At 38.5% G+C, this 13,974-nt stretch overlaps 1 protein-coding gene across 2 annotated transcripts in view; it reads right to left on the bottom strand.

Annotated features, from left to right (window-relative positions):
- The window catches only part of itfg1 (integrin alpha FG-GAP repeat containing 1), a 287,768-nt gene that overhangs the window by 18,376 nt on the left and 255,418 nt on the right, over nucleotides 1-13,974 (bottom strand). For both annotated transcript variants that reach the window (XM_078544345.1, XM_078544346.1), the window contains 2 exons: nucleotides 4,876-5,000; nucleotides 3,552-3,634 (listed from right to left, as the gene is read on the bottom strand). In XM_078544345.1, coding sequence (XP_078400471.1) covers nucleotides 3,552-3,634; nucleotides 4,876-5,000 — 208 coding nt within the window. The remainder of the gene's footprint in view (nucleotides 1-3,551; nucleotides 3,635-4,875; nucleotides 5,001-13,974) is intronic.

Below are 13,974 nucleotides of genomic sequence, written 5' to 3'. Positions count from 1 at the left end.
GAAGCTGGTTTCTACAGCAACATAAAAGACCAATTGGAAGCACGTTTCCTTCAACTGAGAAGAGTAAGAAAAACCCCAAGTTCTTCAGTGTTAAAGTTGACAAACCTATGCAACAGTCATTTGCATCATATAGCATGGCTAATATGTAACCATATCTGAAGAGAGGAAGGCTGCCAAGTATTGGTTTGCAGTTACACCAGAAAGGCAGAAAATCCATGTAACAAAATAGAAATGCAAGCTGGTTGAGATGTTTCTACAGAAAACTTTAATGCACCTTTCACTGCCTTTGGTTTTCTATGAAAAGATTAGGGGAAAAACCCTATAATTGTTATTGTGATGTATTGTTGATGTTCTGTCCGGGGTTTAAGGCAAGGATGTAGGAGAAAAGGCAGGTTCCGAGTCATGATAATCCCATGATGTTTAAATCCTGCTAATCCTATTTGTTGCATGTAATGGCTTTTGTTTTGGTTAAGCCTTTGTAACTTTATAATATATGTACAATTGTGGGAAAAATTAAAAGGTTTTTTGTACAGTATGTAATAAGCTATTTGTTATGATGTTAAGTACTTCTTGTAAAGAATTTATAAAGACACTGTAAAGAAACCTTCACTATAGTGAAGTTTCCTTTCTCCCAAAAAAAAAGATGTTACATAGGGGGCCTGGGGACTACAACTCCCAGCATGCCTCGGAAGTTTCCGCGCATGTGCAGACCAGGGATGGGCGGCGCATGTGCAATCCAGCATTCTGAAGTTCTTTGGGCCAAGGATAGGCCCAGTTCAACTGCACGAAAAGGAAACAGCAGGAAACCCACAGATTGCGTGACCTTGAGCAGAGTCCAAATCGGAAGGAAGTCCCAGACAGGGAGAGGTCCCAAAGGGAGTCCCAGGCAGGGGAAAGGGAGTGGTGACAGGGAGTGGTCCCAGTTGAGAAGAGGGAGAGAGAAGTTGAGAAACAAGCTCCAAGGAGAAAAAGGGCTGCAGTTGGCAGAGGACTCAGGAGATGCACTGAAGATCTAAAAAGGCACCAGAAGGTTGGTGACTCTCTTGGGCCGTTGGGGCAAAGGTACCCCTTTGGAGCAATAGTATTCTGCACTATGTGACTGAAGAGCAGAAGTTGTGCTTGTGAGTTGGTTGGTGAGTGTGGACTCGGGAATCCAGGTGAATGGAGTCTCAGGAGACGAGATTGAAATCCTGCAAGCTGTGCCATCGGTGAGGCTGGGTTGGATCAACTTTTGGAGAGAATTCCGAGGCAAGATCTTTGAAGGTGAAGACTGGGATCCCTTGTGAGAGAGATGGAATTTCAACAAGATTGGTTGACTCGGTGTTTATTATATCTGGGTGGGTTGTTGAGAAATCCGTGGAATCTGTCTTGGTCGCATCTTCCATTTACCATGCAGCATGGTATACTCGACCCCAGTTTGCCTGTTAATTCATATTTACCTCATATTAACCCTGAATGACAGAGTATAAGATAGACATAGTAAATTGTTTTATCTTTCTGATCTGGTATAGTAAAGTTTATTTTTGTTTGTTCAAAGTGTTAGCAAGTGTCTTGAATCTCAAATTTTGTCTACTTTAAACAAAAAGTTACTGGTCCCTAAGCAGAACATACCAAGAACTTTTGGGGTGTGCGTCTGGTCCAGGATCATAACAAGTAGAAATGCAGTGTATAAAAGCAAATAAAAGAAATTAAACCTATAGAAATCAGCATCCCGTTTTAGGAAGGATAGCGTGTAGAAGAGTATATATTTTGTATGTTCTAACTTAGAATTTTCTTAGTGCTTTATTCATTACTCATTTCCTCAATTTTTTTATTTGCGAGGTCTATTCGTCATCATAATGCATTGCTCCAGTTCCTTGCTTGCACATTTATTTTGTTTCCTGTGTGTTTTTCTATTTCATTTCACACTTGATAAGTCCCTTTGCTATTTCATTGCTACTCAGTCAGCATTTACAGATCCTGAAGAAACTTTAGCTCTCCATATACATTCTTTAAGTGGTAACAATAATAGCCCTGATCTTCAGCGAGAAAAGAACGATGTTCACTGTTCATTAGACTTAAATTTCCTGTGTGCTTTTATGGTGTGATTTATGGTTATTAAATAATTGAAACTGGACAGCAGCCTTCTATAGAGGGTCTGGACCTGTGTAAAGAGTGCAAGCAATTTTCCTGAGGCATGCAGAGTCTAAACCAGGAAGTGTAAGTTAGAACATTTAATTCCATGTACAGAAAGTGAAATCAAGAGAGGAAAAAAAAGATGGGGTTGAAAGAGATAAAGATTCTGAAAGAAAAAGCAGATAATGAATATTCTTTTTAAAATCTCCAACGTCAAATAAAATCTGAAGGAATGATACCTTAAATTTACCACACCATTGAAAATGCTCCCACACTTGAATGGATAAGCCCTAATTTCCTTTCTGCAGTGTTTAGTGGATAAGTATCACAACATCACACTGTTCATGTATTTAAATGCCGACTCTCAGTAAGGTACCACAATGCAGCTTCTAGAGGAGCAGGGAAACTTGGACAGCAGTTTCCTGATTTCCGCATTAACTGCACAATTGCAGTCACTGGAAGATGTTATCTCTAACATCACTGAGTGCACCAGCTCCACGAAGACTGCAGGGATTCAAGAAAACAACTCACGATCACCTTTTCAAGGGCAATAGGGATAGACAATAATTCCTGAACTTGATACAATGATTCCCACATCCAATGAACGAATAAAAAAGGACAAATCCATCATGACGAGTGCTGATAGCCTCACTGTTACTTTTGCCACAAAATTCATGCCAATATTTAGTTTGGAAAAGCAAACTAGAGTCTAAGAGGTGACTTTTAAATAGATCAGTTAACCACAGCTGTTACTGTTTAGCTTTCAATTCCAATGAAAGTCATCAGCTTGCAATTGTTGCAACTTGGTGAACAAAAACTGTTAAAACCTAAATGTGCACAAACAAGTCTAACAGGTATGCTGGGATATGCCCTGCTCAAGCAAAATCCTGTCCAATTATAAATTATATATAAATTATAATATTTTAAATCAGAATATAGCATCTTGTTTTTGGGTACATTGAGAATAAATCACAATTAACACAAATGCTTTTATTTCACTTGACATTATTTCCCATTCAATATAAACAGTGGGACTGACTGAATTGTGCAATCTTGGGAAGCTCTTAAAATAATATGGCCAGCTGTGCATAAACTTAAGGGGAATACGCTGTTCAGTATTCAGAACGATCCCGAAACCAAACCAAAGACTGCTAAATCAGACAATGGTAGCTGCTAGATATTACCATTCCAGATAGTAAGTCACTTATGGTCTGAAAACTCAAGTATTCTTCCAATATTTCTTTAGTTTGTTACAACTGCTATATATCATTTATACCTGAAGAATCACACACTGGGTGTAAAGTGACATACACAGATATTGGGAGGAATGGCCTGGCTTTCTGGGAACAAAAGTTGGCTGGCATTTTTAAACACTTGTGTTAACTGTATTCCAGGAATAGACCTGGAGGGATATAAAATCGTTTTGCAAATGTTACCTTTTTGGTGAGTTATGAGGATATGGAATTACTATAAGTTGAGAATTTGGAATAATAGCCGTCCATTCTTGTTTTCTTATAGACTATCAGAGAAAATAAAATAGAAAATAATTAGGCAGAAAAAATTCACCTAAAATGCAGTTATTCATTCAAATTAGAAGAGATTATTTAAGAGCACAACTTGCATTTACACAGCAGTCCTTACAGGCAGAAGATTTAGAAACAATTTTATAATATTCATTAAAATAAACAGGCAAAGCCAACATTGCAAATTCTTATGTCCCCAGGAATCAGAACAATTACCATCACTTTGTAAGATAAAGGACAAAATGTGGATACTTTGGGAGGAGTTTGAAGGAGAAGGTGCTAACAAACGTTACATGCTAAATATTCCTAAATAAAAGTTAAACATCAATTAGTTACTTTACTATTCTCTTATAGATTACCAGAGATTGAAAAAATGGAAAATACTTAAACAGCTCAATTTGCCTTGCAGTACAGTGACATTCAATTTTAGCCCAAATATACTGAGTTGTTCCCTGTACAGAGGGATAGAAAAACAAACCACCGTACTGTTGTGAGTTTCCAAAAAGCTAGTTAGAGTGGAACTCTCAGCATTGTTACAGCATGAAAGGAGGCCAATCGGTCCATCATGTCCAAATGAGAAATTCACCTAGTGCCATTCCCCGCCTTTTCCCCATAACCCTGCACAATCTTCATTTTCAGAATTAGCAAAGGTTTGGAAAAAGAACCAGTTTTCTCAATCTAGAATGCTGCATGGTGGAAGGGAACCTAAGAATAACTTTTAAAATTTAACTACTTAAGAATCTACGCAATAAAGTTTTTTTCCGCAAGGTTGCATATAGTGACGTTGCAAGTCATGGCTGGAGTGATAATGATTGGCTATTGTCAATCACGCCTGTAGGCTGCACTGCTCTAAGTGACTTCAGTTGATTTTACACTCAATTTGTATCATGTAATTATCCTTCACTCACTGTATTCTGTTAGAGAAATAATCCTGCTTTTATTAGGAGACCTTGCTGTAGTTTTGGCCACAAGTTCTGTTTGCTGTATTTCATAGAAGCTGTTTAAATAGACCCTGCCCACTGTAAGTTCTGCCCCATCTCCAGCTCATTGGCTGAAATAATGCAACTCACTGGCTGACTTTGTGGTGTCAATAGACACTCCATTTTTGTTTTTAATTTTAGCACTTTGCATTAAGAATATTTGAAACTACTTAAATAAATTTGAAATCTGTACTAAACTTAAAATAGATTGAAACATATTTTCATATATTGGTACACACAGAAACACTGCTTATTACCTTTTCTCCTTGAGGACGAGGAATGCCAACATAGAGATGGTCAAGGAAGTTTGCACTACGTCCTAAGCCAAGGACCACATAGGGCAGCTGTAAAGCAAAATGTGCTGATTGGCTGAGTTGTCCCGCTGCAGAAAGATCAGATTAATCAAAAAAATTAAAATGCAACAAGACATGGATAGTTGGTTGACATGAAATTTAAAAATGTCTAATTATGAGATTCAATTTCATATAATTTCATATTCTCTTAACATGAAACGTTTTATCATACCGCCTTTCTAAACAAAGTTTTCCCTTTATTTCTTTTTGGGTCATATTTTATGATTGGGGACTGTTGTATGCCCAGAAAAGTGATAAGGAAAGGGAAAACTTCATTTAATGAGAGAGAAAATTAACAGATAGATCAACTCTTACCACTATTCTGTGCCATTTAGCAGTATAGGCAGAATTTGGTGCAGAATAGAGGTAAAGGTTGACATATTAGTTGACTTTCTTGATATTGAAAGAACCCTTTGCTCTATTTCCTGCCTTTTTCTAAACTATCTAGATAAGATTAAAATCCTACCACATGTCAAAACGCACACATTGATATTGGTTTAGTGGTAGCAACTGCATTCAATCAGAGATTGTACACTTTCCTTGCTCAAGGCCAAGGTAGGTGCATTACCAGTGGTCAAATGTCTGAAAGAAGCCAATACTATAATATTTAATATTCATAAATGCTTCATTTTTATCATACCCAGGTCCTGCAACTGTGTGGGATTATTTTATGAAACATTTTAAAACCAAATGCATGAAAATCACTAACTAGAAAATAATGGGCCAGATTTTGTTGTGGAAATAATGGTGAGGCTAACAGTGTCCAGCTTTGTTAGAGTGTAAATTGAACAGCAAACTCCGATGACCACAGCTAAATGGGGAAATCAGAAAAGTTGCTGTCTGCGTTGTCCTCTCCTCCAGAAGCTTGGTTCTGACAGTATTTTGTCAAGAGACTTGGAATTGAAATATGTGAATGTGTGTGAAGTTGCAGTTGAAAGATACTTATTAAGCTCACCAGAAAATGTTAGGGTTTGGCCATTCCAGTTTAAGTACATTTTTAATGGCATAATAAGTCTTAATTACTGCCAAACAATCTCTCAGGCACTGAAAATTAACTTTAACAAGTGACAAGTCTCATTCCTTCATTATCTCAATTATTGTTGAGGATTTAAAATGATAGAAGATTATTTTTCCTAGTTTTTCTTTACATCTCTTATCACTTAATTCCACCTATCTTTCCTCTTTCTTATTTCACTCTCTGTACTTGATTTGAAAATGAATTAAATATCCTAACGAACCCTTTCTGTTTAGACGATGCTAGTAATTTGCAATTCTTCAATTTGATTGGTTAAGGTGTCGCAACAGCTCCCGAATCGCTTACAGAATTGATACTGTGTCACTTTACGATCGATAGTGAGTTCCAATGCAAAATCCCACAGAAATGCGTGGCCAAGTACAAGTGTATGGCTATCTTGCACTGTTCAATTGTTGCTAAGATCAAAGTCTGGGTCCATTATTTAGCTAACAGAAAGTAAACTATTTAATTCATTTCCTCTTTAAATTTGGAAATAATTAAACAGGTTACATAAATTTATGTAGTATATAGTAGAAAATGCTATTTTCTTTTAGAATAACTTTTGACTGGAAGATTCTTTAAGTGTGCGTATACTGCTTTACAGGGTGTAGTGCCTGCAGCGCACAATGCACAGGTCTCACGCTGCCAACAGTAACCTATTACTCTCTTTCCTTACTTCAAGCCCTCTGAATGCCGTAACTATGGCTTTTGTAACTGCTGATCTTATCCACAACCCTCCTCGTCAATCTCTAAAATTCCATCTAAACAAACTCCAGTCCATCCAACCTGCACCACCAACTGCATCCTACCCTGCTCAACCAACAGCCTCCTCATGATTAGTTTCTTATCCCTGAATGCATCAAACCTGAAATTATTCTGACTATGCTTTCAGTTATTTCTCATAGATCATTTCTATTTTATAAACCATCTCGCAACATTTTTCATCGTCAACTGCTAAATTGTGGTATTCGGCTCTACTGAGCAAACTAATATCAAATGTGGGCTAGATGGACCCAAGGTCTTATGAAACTATTACAATGTACTATGTAAATACTCAACATTTGAATTTAATTTTTCTTAATGCAACACAGTAAAATTGTTTGCATTTATTCTGATAAGATTGAATGCTGAACAAATTACAAAAAAATTGCCTGGTTTTAAAGGGATAAACCAACCATATATTTTATGCCTGACTAATAGAATCTTTTCGCCATTCAAGTATAGACATGGTGGTTGAGGGATGGTTATCGGCATGTCTGCAGCAACTGCTTGCACATAAATAAATAAGGCAGCTTGCCGTACCAAAATACTGCAATCTCCCCAATGTTTAGTGAGCAAGATCCAAAGAGCTTGTTAAAGAACAGAATTACACCAGTTTCAGCTACTTTAAACTATTCACTTACATAAAATGTCTGTTAGACCATGTCGACAATCTTTAAATGACTGTCCTTAGCTCGACAAAAGAAATAATCAGTCTGGCATCACAGCAATGTTTTAATTGAATGCCATGTAGAAATATTTCCATAAACAACAAAAAGGATGTCTTGATTAGTAGTAATTTTTTTCAGTGTTCCACCATCTCTGTGTTTTACATGTTGGTGCTTCTGTTTCTGTTCTGCAGATTCTGTCTGACAAAAGGTTTTGTGTAGGTGTTCTTTCAACCCACTCTCATCTGCAACTCTACAGTTATCCCTGCTGTTGCACTGCTTCATTGCAGCAGCTTTTGTGCACAATTGGAGATCAACGGCTGTTCTGCAGAATGAGTCACCATACATCAATTGCAGATCATGAAAAACAGACTCTGTGTTTGTCTCCAAACCTGGCAACAAAAATTAATAGTGTTGCAATCTAAAACATCTGGCAGAAGTAATTTAAATTATGCTCTTCCCAACGGCACATTAACCATAGTAGCTTTTTTGTGGCAAGGGGGTGGGTTGAGGAATGGTGGTGGGGGGAAGGTGGTTGGGTGAAATGACAGGGCAAATAAAGGAAAAGGGAGGAGGTTGTTATATTACAGCAATGGATTTAGTGACACTCATTTGTCTTTAGCAAAGTCCTGCATTAATCCTCTGTGATACTGATGGGAAATAGTGCAAGGACCTATGCTTCTTAATCTATTTACAGAATACAAAATACCACCTAAGATCACTAGATAATTATGGATGAGAAACAACATTCAACCAATCTTTGTTTATGAGTCTAGAGGACACCTACAATCCCTTCACCATTGCAGCACCCAATCGATCTTAAACGATTCAAGGGATTTTGCCTCCACTTCTCTAGTGCATTGAAGTGTAGATCATTTTCTGCATGAGAATAACTTATTAGCCTAAAGTTGCCTTTTTGACGAGTTTGGACTTATGCCCCCTTTTCCCACTTCCACATTTCATTTAGAATTTATTCGGGATTTATCATTTCTATACCGTTTTCCATCTTGCATGCTTCTATCATTCTCCTCTCAGGTCCCTCCTTTCCAGACTGAAAAGCTCGAGTTTCTCTAGAATCTAACACCACTGATAAATTATCTGTGTGGCTCGGAATCCAGAACCAGTTGAAGTACTCATGCTGTGGTATGAATAGAGCGCTATACAGTTTAACCATGACATTTTCTATATTATATTCAATAGTTATGGATGCTGGTTGGACATATTTACTAACACACTCTACACACACTCTTTCCACTCTGTTACTATTTCAACACCATTCACGGAGTATTTGTGTTCTGTAGTTTTCTACCCTATGCAGGGCCCGGGAGAGAAATCATGGGCCCTGGTGCTTCTCCTGTTTCTAGGCCCCTTATTCCCCCGACTTCCCCCTTTAACCCTCCCCCTTAATAAATGCATGGTATTTTTTCTCCTTTCAAGATTCACCAATCAATTCACCAAACAATCACAGAAAGGTCCTAGTAAAATGATAATGCTGTGTAAAACAGGTCACTGATTTACTATTACGCACTCCTGTCCTAGCAATTTCACCCCACAAAGCCTGCTCACAGTAGACTTCCATTAGCAACAAAATAAACAGAACTCCAACCATAATTCCAGCTTCTGTTTGCAAAATAATTATGGATGACAAAGGCCATCTAGCACAGCTCATCACATCCATCCAAATGACATCTGAACATACGTATTGGCAGCAGGAGTAAGCCATTCGCCGCCACCCCCCTCCGCCATTTGGTAATATTGACTACATTATACTAGTGTCTACAACTCAAAAGTACTTAATTGGCTATAAAGCAATTTGGGCCATCATGGAAGGTGCTGCATAAATATACGTGTAATGAAAGAAAAACAAAACCTACATACAGTAAGCAGAGAGATTGTAGCAGTGGTGAAACTGGAGGCCCAATGCTGATTCTCTAAGGAGAACCAATCACAGCACAAACAATGGATGTTAGGAAAATGGCTACAAAGAAATCATTACATTCACAAAATAATTCAACTCTGTAGCTAATACAATCTTACCATTCTAACTTCTCTGGCACCAACCCCAATACACCATAAATAGCATCTTCTTTTATGCTAACAACAATATCCTCAGGATTTGTCAATCAAACATCTACCAGCAGCTCAGGAAAAATGTAGATTGAATAGTTGTTGTGAATTTTTCAGAGAAGAATGATAAAAGGTACATAAATTCAGTATGGCCTTAAATCAAGAACTGGATTGTTTCCCCTTCCCCCTGGAACTGTCATACAAATTGCGTTGTACACTGTGAATTTACAGACTATCTAGGGTGAACCTAGGATGGAGTAGGGATGTGTAAAGCCTTTCTTTAAGTAATCTCCTAGTGACAAATAGAAATTTAATTCCCAAACTTTGCAAGAGTAATAAAATGGACAAAAGTGATCCAACACCCTGTTTTGCTTTACCCCTGGTTTTTAATTTCTTACATTTATTTTGATGACACCCAAGACTATCAAGCCTCTGGTACATCGGCACAGCATGTCATCAGAATCGTGTCTACTTTAGGGCATAATGAAAATTTAGACTGCTATTTATATGCTGGTTTAAATTTAAAAGAGAACTTTCAGAAGTGTATAGTATTTAATTTTGTGGTACTAAAGCTTAAAACCTTAAAAACCTAACATCCCCACCCTACCCACCACCCCCCACCACCCACCCCAGGCCCGCACCCCACTTACAGGCTCAAAACTCGTCTGCCATTCAATTGCTTGTGTCTTTCACTCCATCACAGATCTTTTTGTCCTTGTCTCACGCACCTCTTGCTCACAACCTGTTACATCTCTAACTTTTCCCAGTTCTGCTGAAAGGCCACCGATCTGAAATGTTAACTTGGTTTCTCTTTCCACAGATGTTGCCTAACCTGCTGAATATTTCCTGCTATTTCTGTTTCTTTTTTCAGATTTCCAGCATCTGCAGTATTCTGCTTTTCACTAATTCCAGAGTAGCATTTTACAGTTCCACTGCCCTCTGTTTACTTACCAGTTAACCACCTTGCATTGAGTTTCCGACTCCAAAGGTCTGGAGTGGCATGGATGAAAGGTGCCAGGATGGTGAAGTCAGAGAATCCCGCGATATGCTGGGGCTTAGACCTCATGGTAATGAAGCTGGATGACAGAATGACCTGCCAGGTAAGATGAGGGAAAACTGGGCAGTGGCCACAGGGGGTTGGGTTGTGATGGAGATAACACAAGGTCAGGAAGCGGCATGGGCCCAGGAATTGGGCTGATAACAAGGTTGGCAGCTTGGCATTGTGGGAACAGTGAGAAATCGAGGCGAGGGAAGAGAGATTGGGGGATCCATGATCGGGTCATGAGAGGGGTGTGGGAGATAGATCTGAGGGTGGTGGTGATGGCAATTGACAGGAGAATAAAATATAGGGTCCTCATTTCTTTGGCGTTTATTGCAAGGGCTTGTAGTATAAGAATAAAGAAGTCTTACTACAATTGTACAGAGTTTTGGTCAGACCATATTTGGAATACTGTGTGCAGTTTTGGTCTCCACATTTAAGAAAGGATATACTTGCATTGGAGGCAGCACAGCATAATTATGCCCTGGGATAAAGGTGTTGTCTTAAAATGAGAGGCTAAGTAAATTGGGCTTATATTCTCTGGAGTTTTTAAGAATGAGAGGTGATTCTCATTGAAACCTCCAAAATTCTGAAGGGGCTTGATAGGGTGAATGCTGAGAGATTGTTTCCACTTGTCGGGGAGTATAAAACACAGGGCACAGTCGCAGGATAAGGGGTCAATTATTTAGGACTGAGATGAGCAATTACCTCACTAAAAGGGCTGTGAATCTTTGGAATTCTCTACCCATGAGGGTTGTGGATGCTCCATTGTTGAATACATTTAAGTCTGGGATAGACAGATTTTTGGCATCTCAGGGAATTAAGAGATATGGGGAGCAGGCAGGAAAATGGAGTTGAAGCCCAAGATTAGCCATGATCAGTTTGAATGGCAGAGCAGGCTTGACGGCCATATGGTCTACTCCTATTTCTTGTGTTCTCTCTGCTCTACATTCAGGTTAAGTTAATTACCTTCTTTGTGGCAGGTGATTCCTATGGCTGAGTTCCCAGAGTGTCGCACTGGAGAGGGAACCTCAAGCAGGTATTCAGTCCATTAATAGCATAAGTAAATGGTCAAATCCCTGCTTCAGGCACTAGTAAAGGTCACATTTCATTTGTCCTTTGCCAACATGGTGCTTGGTGCATTTTTATGCCCAGGTCTTTTATGTAAGTGAGAAACAGTAATGGTTCCAATATTGGGCCTCAGGGGCATCCCATTCAGCACTTCCCCGACATAACTTCTTCAATGAGTACTTGCTGCCTTCTACTCATCAACTAGTTTCATACTCATTCCCAGGGTTTATCTTGAACCCCACAACTTTGAATGTGAGTGACTGATCACCTTTCATAAAGGACTTTGTCAAATGCCTTGTCTAGCCACAGTACATCTTTCCACATTCCCCGAGTAACTTGTTTGCTTTGAGCCCTTTCAGTTTGTCTAGAACTTCCATCTTATTTATATTGAAGTCATTGATTTTACTTCAGTTATCTGTGTGTGGACAGGACATTACTCATGTCTTCCCTTGTTAATACTTGGAGGAGGAAGTAATCATTCAGAATGTTAGCCATCTGTGCTCTTCTTTACAAGAGCAAAATACATGTAACCTCCATCCCTATTTTGTCTCTTTTTTCCATTTTGGGTTTTTTTTTATATTAGCTGTTCATGATTCTGCCATTTACATTTCCTGTAGCAACATCTTCTGTGTCTTTGCTTGTCTCATTACAAATTATTTTTGCCTTGCGCCTTCAACTCTTTTGGCCTTCAATCTTTCCTGCCTTTCACCTATCACAGACTTTCCTTTTTGTTCTTTCTCACTAACTTCTTCCAGCTCTGAGTAAAGGGCATCAACCTGAAAAATTGATACTGTTTCTCACCCCACAGTTGCTGCGGCAGGGCAGCTGCTGAATAGTTCCAGTAATTTGTTTTCATTTCAGCGTTCTAGAGAATTCACATTTTAGTCTCTCTAAAGTTTCAAGATCTTTCCTACACAGTGGAGCTTAACACTGAAGTGTTATTAAGATTTTATATACATTCACCATTACTCCTTTGCTTTCACATTCCATACATGATAAAACATCGATAAAACCATGATCAGAAAAAAGTTTTTTCCCCCCCACCCCCAAGTCTGATCAACAGAGCTGCTGCCTTTAATGTTCTGAACCGACAAGTTCCTCTGCGCCTTTCAGAGCACCAAGTCTCCTTCCATCCAGAGTATAATTATGGCTGCTATGTTTCCACCAAAATGCAACAACTCATACATTGACAATGAATCCCACCTGGCACTTTTTCTCCCATCCTCTTATATTGCCAATATTCCTTTGCAGCTTCCTTTGGTCTTGTAAAGAATTAACCGTTCCTCCGATTTTGGTATTAGCTTCACTCATCTTTTTATGCTACTCTCTCCAGATCTGTGGGATTGATATGCACAATGAACAGAAATAGCCCCAGAAATGAAACTTTAGGGGCACCACAATCTACTTTCAACCACTCTGGAAAAACTGTCCAAATCTATTTTCTTCTCTCTAAACAATTTTTAATCAAGTTTTCTAAGCTCATAATCTTCGCTCATCATTTCCTTCATGGCACCTTGTCAAAGGCTTTACTAAAGTCCAATGACTGCATTTCTTCTATCTACCAAGTCTGATACCTATTCAGAGCATTCTGTGGGGATTTGTCAAGCACTATCATTTCTTTTTTAAATCCAAGTTGGGTACTTCTATTTTTTCTTTACCTAGGTACACAGTAATTGCAGACTCCAAAGATTAAAGATTTCAAAATTTCTCTACCACAGAGGTTAAACTCACTGTCCTGCAACTACCCATGTTAGCCCTGCCTCCTTTTTTCAAAAATGGGTGCTACATTGACAACTCTTCAGTCCTTTGGCACACATCCACACTCAACAGAGCCTTGAATTATAACTATCAGGTCCTCTGCAATTTCCTCATTCAACTTCTTCAGGATCCTCGAATGTATTCCATCAAACCCTGGCACCTTGTTTTCCCTTAGCTTAACCAACTTACCTAAATTTACCTTTTAACCATCATTTACCACTCATCTCATTCTAATTCATTTCAGAATTTTTCTCCATTATCTTTTAGTATTTTGTTGATCATCCTTCACAAATTAACAAGCCCCTCTCTCCTTTCAGGGCTCCAATCTCACTTTAGCAATTCTCTTCCTGTTTTATTTGTAGAATATATTTCTGCTCCTTTGGATGTTTTGAAATTATTTTCCTCATTCTGTCTTTTAGCTTTCCTTATTTAACTCATAAGCTCTTCTTTTTACCTCATGTTCTTCTTTAAGTTTTTTGTTACTAATCTTATAATTCTCAAAGGTCCCTTTCCTAGTAATTTTGGTTTCAAAAGTACTGTCTTAACTCCAGTCTCTTTTCCTTTGTTGGTTGCCTGTCTGATCCTTTCTCTCACTTTCTCCATTTTCCTGTCTCTTTGCTCTGCTA

The sequence above is a fragment of the Cetorhinus maximus genome, chromosome 6 (genome assembly GCF_964194155.1).
Source record: "Cetorhinus maximus chromosome 6, sCetMax3.hap1.1, whole genome shotgun sequence".
NCBI lineage: Eukaryota > Metazoa > Chordata > Chondrichthyes > Lamniformes > Cetorhinidae > Cetorhinus > Cetorhinus maximus.
This window is presented reverse-complemented; position numbering and strand designations above follow the sequence as displayed.